A 21,752-nucleotide genomic window follows, 5' to 3' on the forward strand; every position below is an offset into this window, starting at 1 on the left:
GCTATAAAGTAATTTATTCAGTCACTGCATATTCTGTTCTGTCTTGAATAACAGAATCAGATGGTTGGAAAGAAGAATTGCATTAAAATTAATACTGAAGTGGCCTAACATTAAAATACCCTTTTAAGTGAGATTGCAAATGAGCCTTATCCTGTATTCTCTTTGGAATAACCTTAAAAACATGCTTGTCTTTCTTCTTGCCATTGATATTCTGTGAGGTATCCCCCTCAATACTTTCCCAGATTAAAGACTGTTAGGTCAAGAATCAGAAATTGAAGGCAGTTTTAATCAAAATATCAATAATTTATAAAACTAAACATACTAACAGGGAAACCATGCTGCCTCGAGCTGGCTTTTGGTCCTTTTAGTATTCATGAGGATGTCTCTGCCATGCACCTGCCTGAATCTCCATAGTGCTATTCTAAACCATATACTTGCCTGTAACATTTATTAAATTTCCCAGGCTTTCATTATCATTTATTCATTTGGTAACTGGCTTCCCCTGACACCATCCAGTTAAATCCATTATCTTCATTACGATTTCTTCCTCCTTTTACTTCACTTGAAAAATATGTCTAATCTTCATTTGTTAGGCAAGAGGAAAGAAAGGTGTACACTTTCAAGCTCACTTCTAATATTTTAAGTGCATGTTTACTTAACAAAAATCCTTCGGGTATATTTACTAATTAAGCTGTATAGTCCATCATTTATACTTTTAATCATCTGTGCATTTTAAAAATGATAAGTGAGAGAAACATATCATCTATATTATTCCACACACTAATAGAAATGAGCAAACACATGTACAGGAATAATTTGAACTCTTACACAGTAGACATAGTTTGGGGATTGTCCTTTAATCCATTCTGACTGAGTATAGGCAACTGAATCGAAAATCTAAATTGGAGGACAGGACTGTGAATAAATTGCCTATGTCTTTTACTTATCGTAAAACATTGCAAAGCATATTAGTCCAAAAAAAAATCCTTACCACAGAATCAATAACATATGCACACGTTTTTTTCTTTTTTTTCAACAGACACGTGAGTTAAGCGTCACCCTTCGTCAGTCACTTACCATCTGAAAGTGTAACGACTGTTATGTCATCGGTAGACACTCCCGGACCATAACGATTATAAGCAAGGAATCGAAGAGTATATTCCGTGAATTTTTTCAGGCCTTCCAGTTTATAAGATAGTCCATCAACCTCTATATTCTGGAGATATAAAATGCCAGAATCGTTATTAAGGAAGCACATTAAAGCAGAAATGGCAGCCATTCTGGGCAGTCAGCGAATTGAATGTTAGACACTCGTTTATAGACGCACACTCTAGCCCTTTAATGAATTGCTGTAAAACCATCCTTGAGCCAGACACTCCCCCACTAAAGTCCAAACTACTCTGCAGATCCATGTGAAAACATCATCGTGCGATTTTTATAGTCATTAAGTTTCAATTTGTTAAAACCACCCAGAGCACTGAGTAGTCTGGGTTATTCTACTCACCTCAGAACCTTGCTAATAGAAGTGCCCAAAATTGGGTCACAGACACTACAAGAAGACCTACAGAGTCAAAAAACCTGGGACCATGGAAGATCACAGTGACTGGGCCACCAACCAGGAAGCATGCAGTGGCTGGACATAGGTCGTATACCCATTTGTAGCAAATGTGCAGATTGGTGTTCCTGTGGGTCCACTATCAAGTAGAGTGTTAGCTATCTTGCTCTCTGTTCCCTGCCATTGCATCCCTTTGCCCTACTGGGATTGCATGGTTGGGACTCAGAGGAAGAGGATATGCCTAGTCCTACTTGCACCAGATATCCCAGGGTGGATGGTATACAAGCTGGGCTCCTCTTTCTCTGAACAGAAGGGGGGGGTGTGGAGGAGGGATTTGTAAGTGTGGGACTAAGCAAAAAAGGAGGAAAATAGGCTATGACCAGATATAAAATGAATAAGACAAATAAATGGATTTTTGAAAGAAAAAAAAAAAGAAGTGCCCAAAATTAAATAATTTGTCAAGAAATCATAGATTGTTCTCTGTTTGAAGAAATAAATCTACAGATACTGAAACTCTCAGACAATTTGCCACTAGTTTTATGTGGTGTAGACTGAAACTTTTCTTCTCTAAATCACAACGATTGTACTTGGAAAGAATGAGCTATTCAATAATCATGCTACATAATGAACTGTATCGGGATCTGGCAAGCATCCTATGTCTTTGGCTCTATAGTCACCCTGGAGATAGATGTCAGGCTCATTTCTTACCCACCTGTTCTTTTCCTGTAGACACCTCAGTGCAAAACAATCTGTAACCTTGAACCGGACCATTTGCATAGGCAGGGGGTTCCCATGTAATAAGAATTGAGGTAGGAGAGGCAGATACAGCGTGCAGGTTTTCTACTGGCCCTGGAACTTGCACTGTGGATAAAAGAAATTGATGTAAATAAGATACTTGCTTTCTTAAAACACATATTTAATCTGTACAGTTCAAGGGAGAAAAAAATAGTCTGCGCTATTTGTAGGGTAACAAGAAATAACAATGTTAGCCTAAAATGTGAAAGTACAAGAAAATGAAACTTGTATAAACAATTTTGACTCAAAGGAAAGAGTGTATACATTGAATAACTCATTTAATTTCATATCTTAAGGGGGCTGGCCAGAGTAAAAGTGACTAGGATGATGACAGAGAGAAGTTAAGTTTCTCAATCTAAACTTTTAATCGAGAAAGGTTTTCACTCTGCTAGTAGGCTTTCCCACCTTTATTGTTAATAGCTGCTGAAAGAAGAAGAAATTACAATTCTTATAACTTTAATATTATGATTTCGTTTAATCAAATGAGCAACGCACCTATGCATAATTCATCTCGTGGTCTTTCGGTCAGCGATTTATCATGTAGCAGATTCTGGTTCCTGTTAACTTTTTTATAAAGGATTTTATTTTCAGTTTAACCTTTCTATATATTCTCTCATAACCATTCTTAATCAAGGATAAGTCATTTGTTTCCTAATGAAATTAGATAGCACAGAACCATTATCTAGAATCAAAACCATTCTGTTTAGTTGTATTTGAAGAGTCACAGATTTTTAGATTTCTCTGTCAGTAAAAGCTAATATTTCAATCTGGTTTTGTATCTAATATTTAGAATAAATGGAAATATGTGAAGAATGTTCCTTCTTGAGTTATGCTGTTATTCCTCAAATGAAGAAAGCAAAAGACAAGAGACAAACTGCAATTAACTCATGATTTGGTTAAGACAAATCATGGGAGGAATATGTAATATTTAAAAATTTGAGACAGATTTTAAGGTTCCCCGTCTTGGTTTCCCAAGGTAAAATAAATCTAGGGACCTGGGAGACTGACATGAAGCTACTGGAATAGAAGAACTGATTTCAGTTACTCCTCACTTGTCTCACAATGAGGTGGTAAGATAGAATCCAAATTCATTCTACTTACTAGTGAGCAGGGTGTTGCTGTTGTTGTTTACTGTTTTTGGTTTGTTTGTTTTTATGAACTTGCTTTCACCTGACTCTTTAGGCACTAGGGGGAAACTTTGCAGAGAAGAAAGTGTTAAGAATGGGTGCTACACCCATCCTGGGATTAAAACTGTGGCATGAGAAGTTATGCATCACTCCTCTGTCCTGAATGAAGCCCATGAGAATCTGACGGGAAGTCTTCCCGTCAGAGCCGAGGCTGTACTAGAGAGAGACACGGTGCACACCCACATATCCCTCATGAAAAAACCAGCATCAACTTTGTAGAAAGTCAAACAATCTTGAGGCTTGGGAACCAGAGAATAAGAGATGTTAAATTCATAGCCGTTTCCAGCAGGCATTGTAAAGAAATACACTGTAGGGGTATGTGCAGCTCCCACTTGTAAGCCCTGAGAATGAAATGTGTCCCCTGCAGCTGATCTTGGCTGTTGCTACTTGGTATCATAACATTCCCAGTGAAAACAGTTAAAGCACCATCTAGATTAGCTAATAATGGAACCCGCCATGGTGTCAAGAGTTTATGCACAAAGCTTGCTACACAGGAATTGTTCGAGAATGTTGTTTCACATGGATAAAACCACTGGAGAAATTACCAACCCTGTTGTTACTGAGTAACCTAAAGCATATTATGTCATGTACTCCTTATTGATTAGACAATACAAGTGATTATTTAATACAAGTGATCGCTGATGTCTTTAGAATCATGATGAGCATAAGGTTGGAATATGTATGTGTCCATGTGAGTCCATGTGCTTTGTAATGGGTATTTATGTTTATTAAATGCTGTTGATTACAGAACATCAGACCGTTACTACCCTAATATGGACCTAGTTGACATGGGTGGTGCCAATGCTCATCATTTATTCATTGGTTGTACTTGTCTACATTGCTAATGGCCATTGGACACTATTCAGGGAAGGAGGCATGGGCATGGACTTTTAGGAGAATTCCAAGCATATATAACAGATACCAAGGACCATTCAGAGTGTATGTTTCAAGTGCGTCACTGGCTGCCTGACCAGGGAGAACATTTTCTTTGCTAGGATGAAGTCTCAATGCTAAGTCATTATCTTATATCTTACTGTACCTTAAAATATAGCTTAAGGTTTTATAACATGGAAAGAATATTATAGATACTCTCATGTATTAAGACACCACAGCCTTAAACACCTGAATATATTTACATAGAAAAATTAAAACCAATTAAGCATAGTTCTTATCAAAATTTCATACTCTGAATAAGATTAAAGGTGCTCCTTCTCCTTTCATGGCGTCCCTAGGGATTCAGTTGAGTTTTAAGTATTTAATTTTCATAGCAGTGTCACAAATTCAATTGTAAGAGTTTGTAGTATTTTCGTTTTGAATTTTGGTCCTAATTACATATATGGGTAATATGTTTTTCATGTGTGAGTTGCAGGTGTATATTTATACATATGTAAGAATGAATTCAAAACAATAATGCTTGTATTCAGGTACTTTCTAGAAAATATGTTAAAATATAGTTAATGTGGTATCACATACATGATATGTGCATATGAGCTGCAAAGAAGAGAAAAACTAAAAGGAATACAAACAAATATTCAAAAGTGAGTCTTAGATGTGAAATCAATAGTTAACAACAGTTCCAGCCTTCCATATCGTTACATTTTAGTGTGTCAGTCAAGAAACTTAATGGGTTCAACTGCTCATCATTTCCAAGATGTGTTTAATACTGATCCCCTTGGACAATAATTTGTGGCAAGCCGCATCTAATTTCTTTCCGTCTCAGTTCAAGCTACCTATTTCTTCCAATAATGCAATGACTTTAGGACAGGGGCATAATCTATGCTAGTAACTCATCAATCAATGTCAGTCTAACCAACTCCATTTTAAAAATTTAATATTTGATTATGGTAGAAATTCAATGCAACACCTGTGTCTAAGGACAAGTTAAATAGTCACAGTGCAGTCAATGAAATATATTAGATGTCACTGTTTACACTGGAACAGAAATCTGTGATTATATATGGTCATATGTATTATAAGATAAGCATTTACTCATAAAACTTTTATGTATATTAACCTTCAAGTGACATATTAGTCAATTATTTAACCAAAATCAATCACATGCAATACAATCGTACTGAGGACAGGAGGGGAGGGAAAAGCAAGTGGGGGGTGAGAAAGAGAGGAAGAGGTAGGAGAGATACCCCAATGCTCCCAGTGACTTATGCACCAACCAAAGTGTACACAGGGGTTACCCCTGGCTCCAGCTGGGTATATAGCAGAGGATTGCCTTATCTGGAGCCACTGGGAGGGGAGCCCCTTGGTCCTGTGGAGGCTTGGTGACTCAGGGTAGGGGAACACTAGGTCACTGAGACAGGAGTGGGTGGACAGGTGCGGGAGCACTCTCATAGACACAGGGGAGGAAGAAGGGAATAGGGGCTTGTGGAGGGGAAACTGGGAAGAGGGATAACATTTGAAGTGTAAATAAATAAAGTGACCAATAAAAAAGAAAGAAAAAAGGAGAGAGAGATGGAGCCATGGGTTAATGAACTACAACGAAATGATTATAGGTAGCAGGATGACCATCAGGGAGTCTGGCACTCTTACCTAATTCATCTCTTACCTGAAATTGTTATTAAATAATTTATTGACTTTCTGTTTTCATCTTACCAAAACAGTAAATGAATATTTGAAGGTGTGAGTCCATAGTTACTGTCATCTGGGTTCGTGAGTCTGAATGGCAATGACTAATGTGTTAAAATATCTCAGGCTACTTTCGTTCTAGAACAAAATCAGTGATTCACTCTCTCAAATCACAATTACTGATTGGGAATTGTGTTAGGAAAATCGTTTCACCTTAGAGACATCCTCAACCTTCGCTTACTTGTCATCATCATTACTGTTTATTTTCTGAGTGTCTGCTTTCATGTATGTTTGTGGACCACATTCGTTCTTGCTGCCCTGAAACCTCCAAAGAGAATTCTCAAGCTCCCGGAACTGCGGTTACAGCTTGTGAACTGCCATGTAGGTACCGGGTATTGAACCCGTGTCCTCCTTAAGAACAGTGGTTCTCTCAATAGCTGAGCCATTCCTTTAGACCCATCTTCAACTTTTACTCAAAAACCAGTAAATTAAAACGTTGGTTTGTTTTTATAGTAGCTCCTTTTCACTCTTTCAAGGATAAGCATTTTAAAGGCATTCGGTTCACTGGGTCATACCCAACAGTGTTTTAAATGTTATTCTCTTGAACAAGAAGTCATATAACATATGCACAAGTAGCTATGGCATCCTTTCCTTTTCTTTGTCATATCATTTAAAGCATCTGGCTATATATAATGTGCTTTCCTAAATCTCAAAAGCCTAAATTATTTTTTATTCAGTCTGTGTAGTCTAAATTCTTGGGATTTCAAAAATCTGCCCTAAACAAGAAAATGAATCTAAAGGTTTCAAGGAAACGGTTAAGGAAGATAAAGGAATGCCTCGGCCCAGAGAACACTGGCTGAGCTAATGTCTTTCAGCCATTACACTGATGGTTCTCAGCTGGAAATCTGAAATGAAGACAAATGTTAGTGTCAGCGGATGTGTAGCCGAACATCTGAATATTTAAAGTTTTTTCTTTTAAAAGACTGTAAAGTACAATGAGTTCTAATGTTCCTAAATTGTCAATTTAACAGCTATTACTCTTGAAGAACCAAAGAAATGCCTCATTCTGAAAAAAAAATTAAAAAGGCATTGTATGTGTTGTCATTCAAATAATGATTCATAAGTCATATACCCTCAAGTCAGGACCGAAATCTCAAGATGACTCTCTTTATCTGCTTAATAATTTAAAAGTGATTTGGGGTGAGTGTTAAGGATAACGAGCAATCTAAGAAATCTTCTCTAGTGATCTGAATGGGTTTTACACACAAAGTTCTCTTCCTTTTAGGAGAAATTTCTACTGCCAATGATTTGCTAAAAGAACATTTCACATGTAACTCATTTCTGAAACTACTCACAATTATTGATAATAAAGTGCACGCTTTGATTGCCTCTTGAATTTTTAATCCTGTAGTTAACAGCTTTAGTAATATTTCTATGAAATCTGTTTCTATTCTCTACGTACGGAAGGCAACATCAGAAAATCTACTAGCAACATAATTATCATTGTAATGAATCTTGACTGAATGAGACATATTTAGGTGATATGATGGTAATTTGGCAAGGTGGAATTAAAAAAAATACACAGGTAGATTTGTAGTAAGAAGCCACAGGAGTGTTAAAGGTTTCTCTTGGAGAAAACAATTATTTTCTCTTCATTTCGCTTCTAGGTTTTTGTAGGTTGACGTCATTTTGCAGGTGAAGGCAGACAAAATACAATGAGGCCAGTCATTGGACGAGAAGGAAGGGAGGCGGGACCAGAGGCTTTAGAAGGAGAGGGAGAGGCAGGAGAGAAGGAGCTGGGAGATGAACATGGCCGCAGATGTTAAGATTCTTCTCGGTGCATAGTTACAGGTTGCTATGAATATTTATAAGAGACGGATGTGTACAGGATTCTTGTGCCGTCTAGGTAGGCCAATTATATCTTATCTATTGGATCAGAGGTTATTACGTGGTGTGTTCTTTCATGTGGAGATTTAATCTAGTTCAAGAGAGGGTGCAGATGCACCAAACACGCCTCAGATTTGGGATGTGTGTGCCTGACATGGTAACAACCCGCCAAGGGAACTGTGAGTGAAAGTAAAGCAGCGTGGCAACGTGCCATGCTAGAACGGCTCGCACACCACCTGGGTCTGAGAGTACTTGGGGACAGTGTGGAGCTACTGAGATAAATTAGCGTTAGTTCCTATGGCCCCACGGAGCCTGAACTAGTGAGAGAGCAACCGCCTGAGTATGCAAGGGAACCTGTCATGCTGCCTTTTTTTATTTACCGCAACAAGTTTTAATAGGTACTTTTCTACTAATGCATGATACTGTGTACATGCATTACATGTATTTAACTGTGCATAAATAGTGTACAGATACAGCTACATAAGAATATGCACAATGTGGGAACTGTGTAACATAGAACTTATGTATTACTTAGGAATATACAGGTATGTGTGATTATACCTCAGTGTGATTATATGTGTGATGTTCATATTCTATGAACAGTCCTAATGAGTCACACTAAGGTTAAGTAGTTTAATAATTACATCGATTAAAGGGTGTAACAAAATGATAATATTCTGTTAGTAAGATAGCTCAAAATTTTCACTACAGCAACTATTAGTAACATTTCTGCAAACAGCATATAAACTTCAGCATATTACATTTCAGTTTTAAAACATTGCCAAAAAAATGAAAAGTGTGGCGAATATTTTTGCCTCTTTGTTGGAATTATCGAATATTATTTTTATTCAGTAACTGCTATTTAATTACTTTCTGTATCAATGCTTTGTCTGCATGCCTGTGAACTATGTGCATGCACAGATCCCAAGCAAACAAAAGAGAATGTTGGATCCATTGAGAGTGGAGTCAGAGAAGATTGTGTGTTGCCTTGTGGTCGAAGGTATTAGACCCAGATTCACTGGAAGAGCAGGCGGGACTCTTAACCACTGAGGCATCTATCCAGGCTCCAAGATTGTAGCCCATTTAAACCAGGGATTTATAACTGCTTTTATGATCCAGAAAATGTAAATACAGCATTAAAAATCGAGAAGTACAACTAAGTTTCAAACTCATGCAATTCGTGTATGTCGATGGCAGCTTTAGGTTATAAACTTGATTGTGCTGACTGATTGTATTATCCTGATCATAGTGAACATGGTTGTGGGAGTTCGATCAATCTGTAGAAGCTTTAGCACAGGCATAGCTTCGAGAACCACCCATTCACTCCATAGTAAAGCGAACATAGCAGAGTAACTAACACATTGAATTCTAACATAAAGCTGAAGCTCTTGTTCAAAGTGGAGTCCAGGAAAAACTCTCCCATTTACAAAAATCTGATTATCAGCAGGGCTGTGAAGGTGTTTACACCCCCAGAGAAGCTGGGTCTAACTTATTTCCCACTGCAATCGGAATGTTTACATTCAAGGAACAGCTGGCTTTGAAGTTTAATGCTACTCTTTTGTCCTGTCTTCAGCACTGTGAAATATTCCGAGGCAGATATATTCTAAGAAAACATTAAAATACTGTAAGCAGGTAAAACTGCTTAGAAATTTATCGTGGGTTCTTATAGTACTTAGTAAGAGTAGATGTCTAAACATATAGTAATTCTAGGAATCAATCTAACGATTAATTTTAAGGTATCAGAGGGGAGAGTGCAGTGCCTTTGGTGAAAACTGCTATTGAAAAACATTTAAGATTTTCATTGCTGGAAGAATTGGTTTTAAGGAAGAGAGAAGAATTTGATGAATCAGGAGACATTAATAAAAATTAATCTGATGAGTAATTCATTCTGGTTGCCTTTTAGGAAAGTCTGGTAAGGTGGACAGCTACCATAGCTCTAGATGAACACTTCAGATGATGGCGACTTCAGGTAAAACTTGGGTGAGGGGGGGAACAGGACTGAAGCCCTGAGGGCCAGCAGAAAATAAAAGGGAACAGGCAACCTTGGGAGGTAGGAGGTGAGGGACCCTCTAGAATGTACCAGAGACCTGGGACGTGAGAGACTCTCAGGACTCGAAGGGAAGGACCTTAGATGAAATGCCATACAGTGGGGAGAGGGAACTTGTACAGTGCACCTCAGTAGAAAGACAGGGCTTCAAGTGGAGAGATGGGGTTGCCATCCCACAGACCAAATCTCTGATCCAGAATTGTTCCTGTCTGAAAGAACTGCAGGGACAAAATTGGAGAAGAGCCTGGGGAAAAGGAGGTGCAGTGACAGGCCCAAATTGGGATCCAGCTCAAGGAGAGGCCCCAAGGTCTGACACTATTACTGATGCTATGGTGTATTCCTAAAATGGGGCCTATTATGACTGCCCTCCGAAAGACCCAACAAGCAGCTGAAAGAGTCAGATGCAGATACTTACACCCAACCAATGAGCAGAAGCTGCTGACAACTGTGTTGAATTACGGTAAAGTTGAAGGAAGCTGAAGAGGAGGGCAAACCTATTAGAAGACCAGCAATCTCAATAAACCTGGACTCCTGAGATCTCTTAGAGGCTGAACATTCACAGTTGAGATGAGGCCCCTGACACATACACAGCAGAGGACTGCCCGGGGTCTGGACTCAGTCAGAGAAGATGCACCTAACTCTCAAGAGACTGGAGGCCCCAGAGAGTGGGAAGGTCTGGTTGGGTGGTGGTGGGGGGTGAGGACATCCGTCATGGAGGCCGAGGGGAGTGTCAGGGTGGGGAGGAGGTATGGGATGTGGACCAGTCAGAGAGTGGAGTGGGAGCGGGTAAAGTCGGGACTGTAAAAAAAGATGAAATAAAAAGAAAATGGAAAAGAAATAAAACCTAGTACAAGAAGTTCTAATTGGAACTAAACGTTAAGAGAAGCTCTTTACAAGGACACGAGTCACTTTTTCACAATGTATGGTACTGTAATTAAGTTGCTACTTTGTGTTATAACACACAATTAGTGACTACAATTTAATTCTATCAAGTTTAGAGGAAAAAATGTGGTATCACAAGGAAAGCTCAAAATGCACCCATGTTCTTCTCAAAATGTTTGTCTAGAGGTTCAGTTTTAATCAAGGATGATAGCCCTTGGATAGCCAAGGCAAGAGGATCGTGAGTTCAATTCCAACAAAACTTGAATATTACCTTTTTTTTGAAATCAGCTGTGACAAAAGTTGGCTCACAAAAATTGAATTCTGAAAGGAATTTTCTGAGAAGCTGTGAAGAACTTCAGTCATTTCAAATAAAGTAGTGATGAGTGCTCATTGAGTCTAGGGTAGCTGAGAGAGTGTCAGGAACAAACACCTGAGTCCTAAATCCAAAGTAAGATCCTTTCTGCTATTTAACAATCATGGGGACAAGACACACACATGCTGTGATCATAAATTATATCACAGTTGCATTATCATATGAAGTTTATAGGAAATTACACACACACACACACACACACACACACACACACACACACACACACACACAAAAGCATTAAAATAATCCAGTAGCTAGTGCCAATGCTCTCAAAAAGAGTTCCTCACTCATTTCCTGTCTTCTCTTACTTTGCCACAGGATTAGGGAAAAAATGTGTTTTCATCTTCCTAATTCCACGACTGTTAGAAAAACATGAATAGGTGTGACATCTGATGGGAGCTGGAAGAAAAGTGTACCAGGATATATTAATAATCCTCATCAGGATTGTGGTAATAAATCACACCTTGCCAAGAGAGGACTTCATCATATGGCAAAGATTTTTCTACAAATAATAATTGAGACTTTCAACCTACTCATATATGTCCACGAAGAGTGACTTTCATGGTTTTATTTCCAGCATAAGCAGATACCAAGTTATTGTTTTGTTCCTTTAGAAGCTTTACCTCCAGGAAGCGTATTTTCTGGCCCCTGCTTGCTTCACGCTGATTTGAGACTCATCTATACCTCAGGATTAAATTTCTGCACACAAAAATCTCAGCTCTCTATAAATAGATAAGTACCAGAGAGGCAGGTGTCTTCAGCTTATGCACAACCCAGAGCGTTTCCCATGGCGATAATGTAACAAGTCCCAGCAGCCTTTCTTGAAGGAGGCTTGTACTGTGGTCAGTGCGGGAGGAATCGATATCTGATATTTGTAGTTTTAATAGAGCCATAAAAGACATGTATACATCGCTTTAAATAAAAGAACCCCGCTGCCACTTGTTAGAGGAGAAAGTAACAGCAGTCTTTTCCAGACAGATTTGTCCACATAACAAAAAAAAAAAAGATCCTACCTTAAAAGGTACCATCTCTTTGGGGGATGCATTTTATTGTTTATCTATTTCTGGTCTTCCGATGCTAAGAAACTGCCTTGGATAAACAGTCTGTTTGGGGAGGGGCTATCAATTAAGGAAAACATTTAGAACTCTATTCTCTAAACACATAGAACTCTATTCCCTTAACATAAGTTTCTGAAATGTCAGATGTCCTGGCACAGCCAAGTGCCAGAAGGTCCCGTTCAATTAATATTTGATAACAAGGGCTAGCAGAAATATGTATAACTTCAGGAGTCAGGAACCATAGGTCCAAATCTGTAAACATCACTCAGACCTGTCGACAAGGTCAAGAATTTTTAAAGTCTTTGTACTTGAATTGCCTTATTTTAAAAGGTGGGTTCATATAGGTCCTGCTTTAAAGATATATACTGAACTCTTCATGGTTCATAACAAAAATAAAATTCTTGTTAAATATTACCCAGATTTTATAGTGTGTCAGGAACTATGATAATTGGTGTGGGAACACAATACATTTTTCTCATAGGAGGCAAAGAGGAACCACAGTCAAGAGCAGGAGAATCTAAAGTGGGAAGGAATCCTAAAACTACCAAGGGATGAAGTTATCCTCAAAAGCCCATCTCTTTCTCATCATTTAAGACTCACAAAGCAATTGATGAGTTTTGGCATTCTGTGATCAATCTACAATAAGCAGTGAAAATAAATGGATAAATGGGGACATTGAAAGAATAAGTATTCTGGAGTTCTAAAAACATAGAAATTCAGCCTTACCCAGAATGATGTTTGTGGTGATGAAGACACAGAGATTTAAGGGCATCATTAAAGACTTCAGTTGATAGGAGAAGGAAGGCTAGGGAGATTTCAACCACAACACCTACAAGACTGACCTGCATAGCCGGTAACTTGATTGCTGTTCTCTGAGATGAGAAACACGGCAACACACAGAGCTGGGCCCATGTGTGTGTGAAAACTCTGTAAGGTGGATGAGTGACTACCAGAGTGTCTGTCCCTTACTATATCCTCATTGCTACATTGTGCACTCAAGGGGGTTCTACCCTAATTATAATCTTAGGCTATGCCCTTTCTTCATCTTTCCTTCCCGTTATTTTTCTTGTGTTCCCATTTAGTTAATTTCTCACCCTATGTCTAAGAATGAACCTATGGAAGATGCTTAAATGTCAGTTTTTCTCCTCTGCTCTTTTTTTCCTTTTTCCCATATACAGTCATTGTTTGTCAAGAGCATCAGCTGGTCATTTCTGCTGGTTTTCTCTCCATTCTTCTCCTAAGTTAGATTCTGTAAATGTAAACTTCGATCATACTTAAGGCATAGATGATAGCTGAGACTGTCCTACGGTTCTTTTCCCATCTGAGCACTGGTTGTGCATGCTGAAATGTTTCTCTTCCTCACTTCCTTGATGCTTGGAAAGTGATGGGAAGATTCAAGATCATTCCTAGAAGCAGCGACAATAAACATTTCAGTGACAATGGACCTGGACAGACATCTGACCTTGAAGATCCTGGAATTAATATTCACTCTGTGATTCCACTGACATTTATCTCCAAGAAGCACCTTTACTGCCCGTACACATACATGGTTCCCAGAGAAAGGCTGATAATCAAAAAGGGCCGAAAACCTGGCTGTCCCCTATCACCAGGAAGCATCTAAAAGGCTCTCGGTCTGTTGACTGAACCGCCCTGAGGATTAAGTTTATTTTATTTTCAGTATTCAAAAGATAAGAAGTTTATTAAGCACTTGGAGGATTCAGGCTTGTTCGTAGATAGCAGCAGCAGGACATACTTGGGCAGTAAATCAGAGGTCGAAGACTTAACACAGTTACACCAGCCTCCTGTGCCACATCCAAACGGATTTCTCTTTCCATAGGCCATTGCCTTGGTGTATATACCCATGAATATATAAAGAATGACTGATATCAAGTGAAGGACATTACTCTAATTTGCACTCAAAGAATACTAATTTTCATACTGAAAAAAAGAGGACTATAGCAAGGGAGGTTCTGGTGGTGTATGAGTTTATGAGTAATTATTTGGTGCATGGGGTGGAGACAGGTTTGAACTTTAGATCCCAAGCACTTTGAAACTCAGTGTAAGATTGGCAACATTCCAAACTTGTCCTTAGCCTGAATAAGCCACAAGACACACATGCAAGCCATCTTTGTGTAAAAGAAACATGTGGCCCATAAGGGCTCACAGGTAGCCTAAACCATGTAGCAAATTTGTTGAAAAGTTCTGATAGGAGGAATATTAATTGTAATATTACACATTTCACTCAGATTGAATGTGTTGGCTCATGTGATAAAAAAATTAAATGGCATATTTTGTAACTTTATATGATATTATATCTGTTTTGTAATTATGACAACCCTCAATTGAGGAAAGCCAACATTCAAGTGGTCAGTAGCCACAGTGATTAGAAGCCATCATTATGAATATGCAGTGCAGACATAGTCAAGTCTAGTAGAGCAATTAGCAACCTTGGCGATGAGAATGGAGGAAATGATTAAATATTTCCATGGAGGTAGGCAAAAAATATTATAACAACAATGAAGACATAAAGCAACTCATATTCCAGGTTAATAAGCTAATTAAGCTGTTAAATTTAAATGCCCAAACTACGAATGATCTGTCAAAAGGAATGCATTGTTATTTGTAGGTAACTCTTATGTTTTGTCATCCATCAAACTACTGAAATTTAAAAAAAAAATCCATTTTGGGTAATCCTAAGCATTTTTTTAAAAATGCAAGTTGATCAAACCCCTAGAAAAATAAAATAATGATTATATTTCACTGCAAAATACCAGTGAAACTTAGCTAAGTAAAGACCTTTGGGTTAAGATTAACAAATGTGTTTTCAATATGTTCCTCTGACATGCGTTAGCTTATGCCACTGAAGCTATTATACTCCCAATCACGGCAGGCTGATCCAACTACATTACAGTTATAGACAGGATTTCTGGACCCACACTTCACAATGGTGAATTATTGATAATGTTGTGTCATTAGAGAGGCATTTTAAAAATGAAATTACTTTGGATTTCTCTTTTTCTCCAAAACTGTCTCATTTGATATTAGCTTGTATACACACAGCTCTTTGGTATGAATATTATGGTAGGTTTAAACCCAAGCTCTAGTTCCATTAGTCTTGACATATTTAATTCTGTTAAAGCAGTCCAGGCCTTGGGTTGAGCCAGAATTCTGTGTTTTCCAAGCATGAGGAAATGAGCTTGGTTTAATTCAATAGATAGTAAGACACCTAATTCAGTAGGTAGTAAGGCACATGACTACTGTGTAGCATTGTAACTTTTGAAATCGTGAGGCTCAGATGTGGGCACAGATACCTGGGAAGAAACACTGGTAGGAAGATTTTTATATGTTTATTCGAAATTTTTATATATGTGCATATCTATCTCATTTCTTCCTCTTCAATTCCTCCTTCGTCCTCCTCACCATTTTCCCATCTGAATGCATGTGCTCTTTTACTTTTTCCTTCTTCTTTTTAAATCCACTGTTTCCTTTTAGGGTTGCCTGTAGGTACATAGCTATAGAACCAATAAATAAATAAATAAATAAATAAATAAATAAATAAATAAATAAATAAAATCCCCAATCTCCTTCTCCCAGCACAGCAGCCATTAACTGCAAATAGCTCCTCAGATAGAACTGGACTTTATGAACTCCTTTTGCATCCATGCACTCATTGTTGCAACCTACAGAGCTCATAGCTGGATAGGGATGTTGATGATTTTCCCCACTTGGTAGCATTGTCTAACACTATGAATCAAATTAGGTGGAGGTGAAGGTTCCAAGTCAATGCAAGCTTGATTTTTCCATGTCCTCTGATTTATAGAGAAGTTGGCTTCAGTGCCAAGTGTTTTACACCAAGCTTTAGATGGTGACCAAGAACAAGAGAGATAGCCTGTAACTTTTTTGGTTAGGGGACATAGATGAGTGTATTCAACAACTTGAAAACAGGCACTGGGCATTTTACATAACAACTTATGGTGTCTGGGAGAGGTGTTGTCGTACTATGTGCTCTGTGACGGTACAGCTCTGCCTGAGAGTATTGCAGGGTCTGTCTCAAGCGGACTGTGTTCACTTTCTAGTTTCATTACCAGCGTAGTATTCAGTCCTTAATGTTCACGAAGTACTGGGCTCTGCAGGTCTCCAAGAATGTATGGAAAGAAAAACACATCAAATATACTCTTGAAGACCCTGGAGATGTCAGAATATCAAAGGTCTTTGTTCTGTTGTTTTTCCTGACAGCTAAAAAGTGAACACTTTTAAAAATATAAAAGCCACCATATTAATTCACTTAAAAAACTTTTCTTGAGAGACCAAAACTAAACTCATTCTAAATTATTAAAGCCAATATATTAGTTTATTGAAAAGAAACATGATATGTTTACTCCTTAACCAGATTACATTCTAACAATGCTACCAATTTTTGTAGGATGGCATTAGTGTATTGAAAAGTTCTCACCAGATCCAGGTGGTCTTGCAATTGTATAACATGCCCTTATTTGGATTGCAGATACAATTAGTGTAATTGATGTAAGCCATAAATCCAACATGAGCACTTCCATTTTCAAAAAAGAGAAAAAACACTCAGAAACTCAGAAATGAAAAGGCTATGAAAGGATGATACTGACGGAGCTTAACATGTTACAGACATTTGCTAAGAAATACCTTTCCTTGCCAAAATGCAATAGAAGCTAAGAAAGGATAAGAAAAGAATTTTTATTCCTGCAGAATCTAGAGAGGAGTGTGGCTCTACTGACACTTGGGCTCCATACTTAAAGGCTTACAATGGTGAGAAACCTGCTGTTTTAGCCACATAGCATGTGATGGTTTTTTAGTCGACTGAGACAGTATAATCACCATAAGAATGAACCAAGTATCAGAATGGGAAACTCGTTTCTTAAGATATATACAATATACCCGTCTGGAACCCAGGGGAGGCTGTGGGGTTGCTTAAAATGCTGTCCCAACTTCAGAAAGAGGACTGCAGTTATTTCCAGCCAGCCACTTAACACAGAAGGTTCTGAGTCCAGAATCTAAGCACAGGACTCAGGAGTCCACCAGGTTATTGATCTATCTCTATGAGACTTTAAGCTCTATAGACTCAACGTTTGTCCTTTTTGATGCTCAATGGTTGGTAGCTACAATTTTAAAGCCCTTTATAGACTGAACAGCATACATGGTACTGAGTAAATGTTTTAGAATCTTGGCACAAAGAATTCAGCGTTCTACTACTACTACCTTAGCCTGACATTTGGACAGGGCTAAAAGAAAAGGGATTTGGAAAGTCAATACCCAAGTATTTCTTTAATTCTGTAGCCTTCTCTTGGCTCTAAACCAGGCTTCTGCCAAAATGATTGTAATGCAATGATGGAACATTAGGTTTCAACCTATAGATCATTGTGAGTGGCATCCCATTAAATTTTGCCTCCAGTTTAATGAACACGGGCAAAATGCACATCAGAGAGCCGGCAGGCTCTCAGCTAACACCTCTGCTGGCATTGACCTGACACTTTTGGATTGGATCCTTATAAAATCTTGGGAACTGGAAAACTGGGCTGCAGATCTGAAACCTGCTTTTAGTCAATTCTTTCTGGTATCAGCCACCTTACAGGACTGATGGGGAGGTGGGTGAAAGTAAGGAGACTTCCCCATGTTCACAGCACTGTACGCGTGACTGTAACCTATCCACAAGGGACATGTGCTGGTATCGATATTTCAACAAGTTACCACATCAGAAAACAAAAATACCTTCATGTTTCAAAATACTATCTTTGCACCAATTGACAGGCTATATTGCATTTCACTGGCCATCAGCCTGGTTGCATGTGGCATTTCACTTGTTTTCCTAGTCAAAATATTTAGTCATTTCTTGGCACTCACAGTGCAAATGAATATTCAATATCTATATACTTAACATTAAATCTAACAAGCAAAAAGTATTCAGATCTGTTACTCAGATACCTTCTCTCTCAAGGCATCTTCCTGAATGGGTCTTTCCCCTCAGTTTTTAAATTCCAACAATTCATTCTTTTCCAAAAACTAAGACTTATAAATAATTCCAAATCTTATCTTTTCTCCAATCCTACATCCAGCAACATGCCTTATTCCTATCTGCCCCCCAACAAAAAATAAAATAAAATTCAGTCTGACCAACTCTCTCCACTTCTACTACTATGGAAACATAAATTATCTCCAAGATCCCATTTAATCTTGAGAGTTATATCAAGCCAGACCCTCCTGCCCGGATGCTTCTCAGAGGGGAGATAAAGCTAGATTCTAAGACTCTAAATAGAACCTACCACCTCATAAATTCCCTCTGCCTTGCTCCCTCTTCTGCTGGTACAGCCAAGACTTCTTTAGTTCTCCCTCTATAACACAAGATTATCCCTGACCAGAACTTTCCAGTATCACCCCAGATTCAACAAGGCATTTAATTAAATAATACTGTCTCAGAGAGGCTGTCCTTTTCTAATTATCTAGATCTTCCTAATCTTGCGCATCCTGAAGCAGTCTTGCCATCCCTCATGCTTTCACAGTTTTCTTCTTGTCCTTCCCCATCACTGCAGTACAGACTTTACATGGATAAGTATTTTGTTGTTAATGAACTGCCAATTACCAGTGCCAAGAAATAGAGTGAAACTCATAAGGTATACAAAACGATTATTTGCTGATTGAAAGAATGAATGAACAAGGGAATGGAAGAATGACAGGCTCAGCTTCTAACTAACTTAGAGAGTAAAAGCAAGGGCTTATGTAGGCTGAAAGACATAGCCATAGTGAGTTTGTCAAAAGAGAACGTTATGCTTAGAACTACTTACTAAACGTCTAGAAAGAAAAATAAAAGAGTTAAATTAGCCTGAAGACATAGGGAATCATTTCATATTAACACGATCGTATGAATAGTTATAATTAACTGATGGAATAATGGAATATTACAACAGCATCAGCATTGAGGGCACATCTCCTAAGTCATCAGGACTGCCAATGGAAGGTGAACTAGGGCATTCCATTTTGAAAGGCTTTCTTTTACTCCTTATGACATAGTGGCACGATCAACTTTATCTCCATTTTACATATAAAGGGGCTGACTTATAAAGTCAAACTTCATGCAGACCCAGAGTACATGAAGGAGCCAGGGTGAAAGCCCAGCTTGACTCCTGACCTATCATTTATAGACATTTTCCCACTATGCTTCCATTCTGTATGCTTTCAGCTCAGATTACATTTTTTTTAAAGACAACATGCATGGACTCTAGCATTGGCTGTGGTCTCACAGTTCCCAGATGGTGAGATGATAAAAAGTATCCTTGATCATTTGCTTCTAGGAACTAATGGCAACAATTTAACTTTCATTTTAACACCTATGGCTATATGGGGTAATTGTCATCACCTTAAAATCTTTCACTTTCAAACCAGGGCAATTCCCCTGCCTGTAAAATGTTCTGTGATCAGAAACTGTGTCCCTACTTAACTGATTATATCTACTTTTTGCCCCCCTGGCAGGGAAGATTGTGCTAAGGTGGAAAGAGATTCCATGGAATAGGAAGCACGGTGCCCAGGACTATGTCTGCCAGACATTCTCCTCTGATATAGGCACAGTAAATTCATCAAAGCAAATTAATGCAAGAGTTTTAGACTTAAAGAGCTATCATTTATCATTATTGATTTGGGGGGAAAAACCATTTACAATCTACCACTGGTTCAGCTATCAGAACAGAATCTACATTTAAAAGCATCTGTGAAGAAGTGATTTAAAAATGAGATCTATTTAATTTTGATTGACTCTTGTATCAGTCAGTCATGATTTACCTGCCTTTACCCTCCTTCCTTCCTCTATTCTTTCTGCCCTTCCTATTTTCCCCTTCTATGACAAGTTTAGAGGAATCCCATGAGATAGGAGATAATATTTGCCACTTACAAAGATTAATGACAAAGGATTAATATGCATTATATGTATACAATTTAAAAAATAGAACATTTAAGACTGTCCTGGACCTTATGATCCCCTTGCAACGGTCTCTGGGTCCTCGGAATACAGGTGTGAGCTCTACAGGTGTGAGTTCCACAGGTGTGAGCTCTACAGGTGTGAGCTCTACAGGTGTGAGCTCTACAGGTGTGAGTTCCACAGGTGTGAGCTTCCATCCTGGTCTCATGTTCTAAAATATCCCATAATAACTGATGCTAAATGCTGGCATGTTTTGTTCATAAAGCTACTAATAAATTATACACTAATTTTGTACTAGTCCTTGCAATACTAACCTTATATTGACAGGAATAAATACATCCCATCACCAACTATGATAAGAATTTATTTAACAAGTATATTGTCGACACAAATATACTACTAATCTCTTTGATTTTTTTCAACTTTTTTAGGTCATTGTTTTGTTTCCAAGATTCATGTGGAGATGACCCTAGAGACAACATTATTATGAAGTGTAGCACTTGAGGACAAAATTTTTGGGACAGCCATCATGAAGAGACTAGTGTCCTTTTTAAGACCTGAAATGAACCAGCTCCATGACAGTCCTACCCCGTAACCCTGCTTCTTTCCGTCCTACACTGGGAGCACACATTTTGTTCCTTATAGAGATTGTGCCCGTAGGAAGTCATATTGGAGGCAGAGATTTGGTCTCAGCAGACACCAAGCCTTCATTTTGTAACTCCCACCTTCCTTAACTATGGGAAACACATTCTACTGAAAATTACCCAACCACAGTTACATTCATCCAGCAGCAGAGACTAAGATATAAATTATATTGGTTTTCTTAATATCTTATCTTCTGTCCTAAGAACTTTATTTTTATTTTATATTTTATTTTCCATCCTAAACAATCTGGAGACATTGATGCTTGATAAAACAGTGCATCAGTTCTATTTAGATAAAAGTGCCCTTGTAGCTAGGCAGCCCAGTCATACAAGTACTGGTCTGCAGTAGGTAAATTTTAGTGCGCTTACAGGAGTAGGGGCTTCTATTAGAGGCACAGAGTTTTGAGAATGGGCGTGATACCCTGACTGCTGTTCCTATCCTCATTACTAATGCAGAGTTCAGGCTGGCCCCATGACAGGAAACTTCTGACAATCATGGAAGGATTGCTCTATAGTGTCCAGTGTAGAGGATACTAGTAAAAATGGTGGTAGTTTAATATTGATTTTAACTTGATTTCATTTTTATCTGCCATTGAAAAGTTGAAGTGTAGCTGTTGTGGCTAAGAAAATGAATCATATTTCATTATAGTTAAGTGTCCATAGATATAGAGAACAGAGGTTTCCCCTATTTCATAGTGTAGGTTTAGAAGTTAACATAAAATGTATATTGTTGATTATATAGAAAAAGACTGTGGGTTTTATTACTGTGAACTTCTTTAATGATAGTTAAAAAAACCCATTTTTC

General features: G+C 38.2%; 1 protein-coding gene across 9 annotated transcripts in view; it reads right to left on the reverse strand.

Annotated features, from left to right (window-relative positions):
• Dcc (DCC netrin 1 receptor) overlaps positions 1–21,752 on the reverse strand; it is a 1,103,888-nt gene that overhangs the window by 288,515 nt on the left and 793,621 nt on the right. For all 9 annotated transcript variants that reach the window (XM_008772087.4, XM_063277120.1, XM_063277119.1 and 6 more), the window contains 2 exons: positions 2,268–2,416; positions 1,078–1,216 (listed from right to left, as the gene is read on the reverse strand). In XM_008772087.4, the coding sequence (XP_008770309.2) occupies positions 1,078–1,216; positions 2,268–2,416 (288 nt within the window). The remainder of the gene's footprint in view (positions 1–1,077; positions 1,217–2,267; positions 2,417–21,752) is intronic.

This window comes from Rattus norvegicus, chromosome 18 (assembly GCF_036323735.1).
Source record: "Rattus norvegicus strain BN/NHsdMcwi chromosome 18, GRCr8, whole genome shotgun sequence".
In the NCBI taxonomy this organism is placed as follows: domain Eukaryota; kingdom Metazoa; phylum Chordata; class Mammalia; order Rodentia; family Muridae; genus Rattus; species Rattus norvegicus.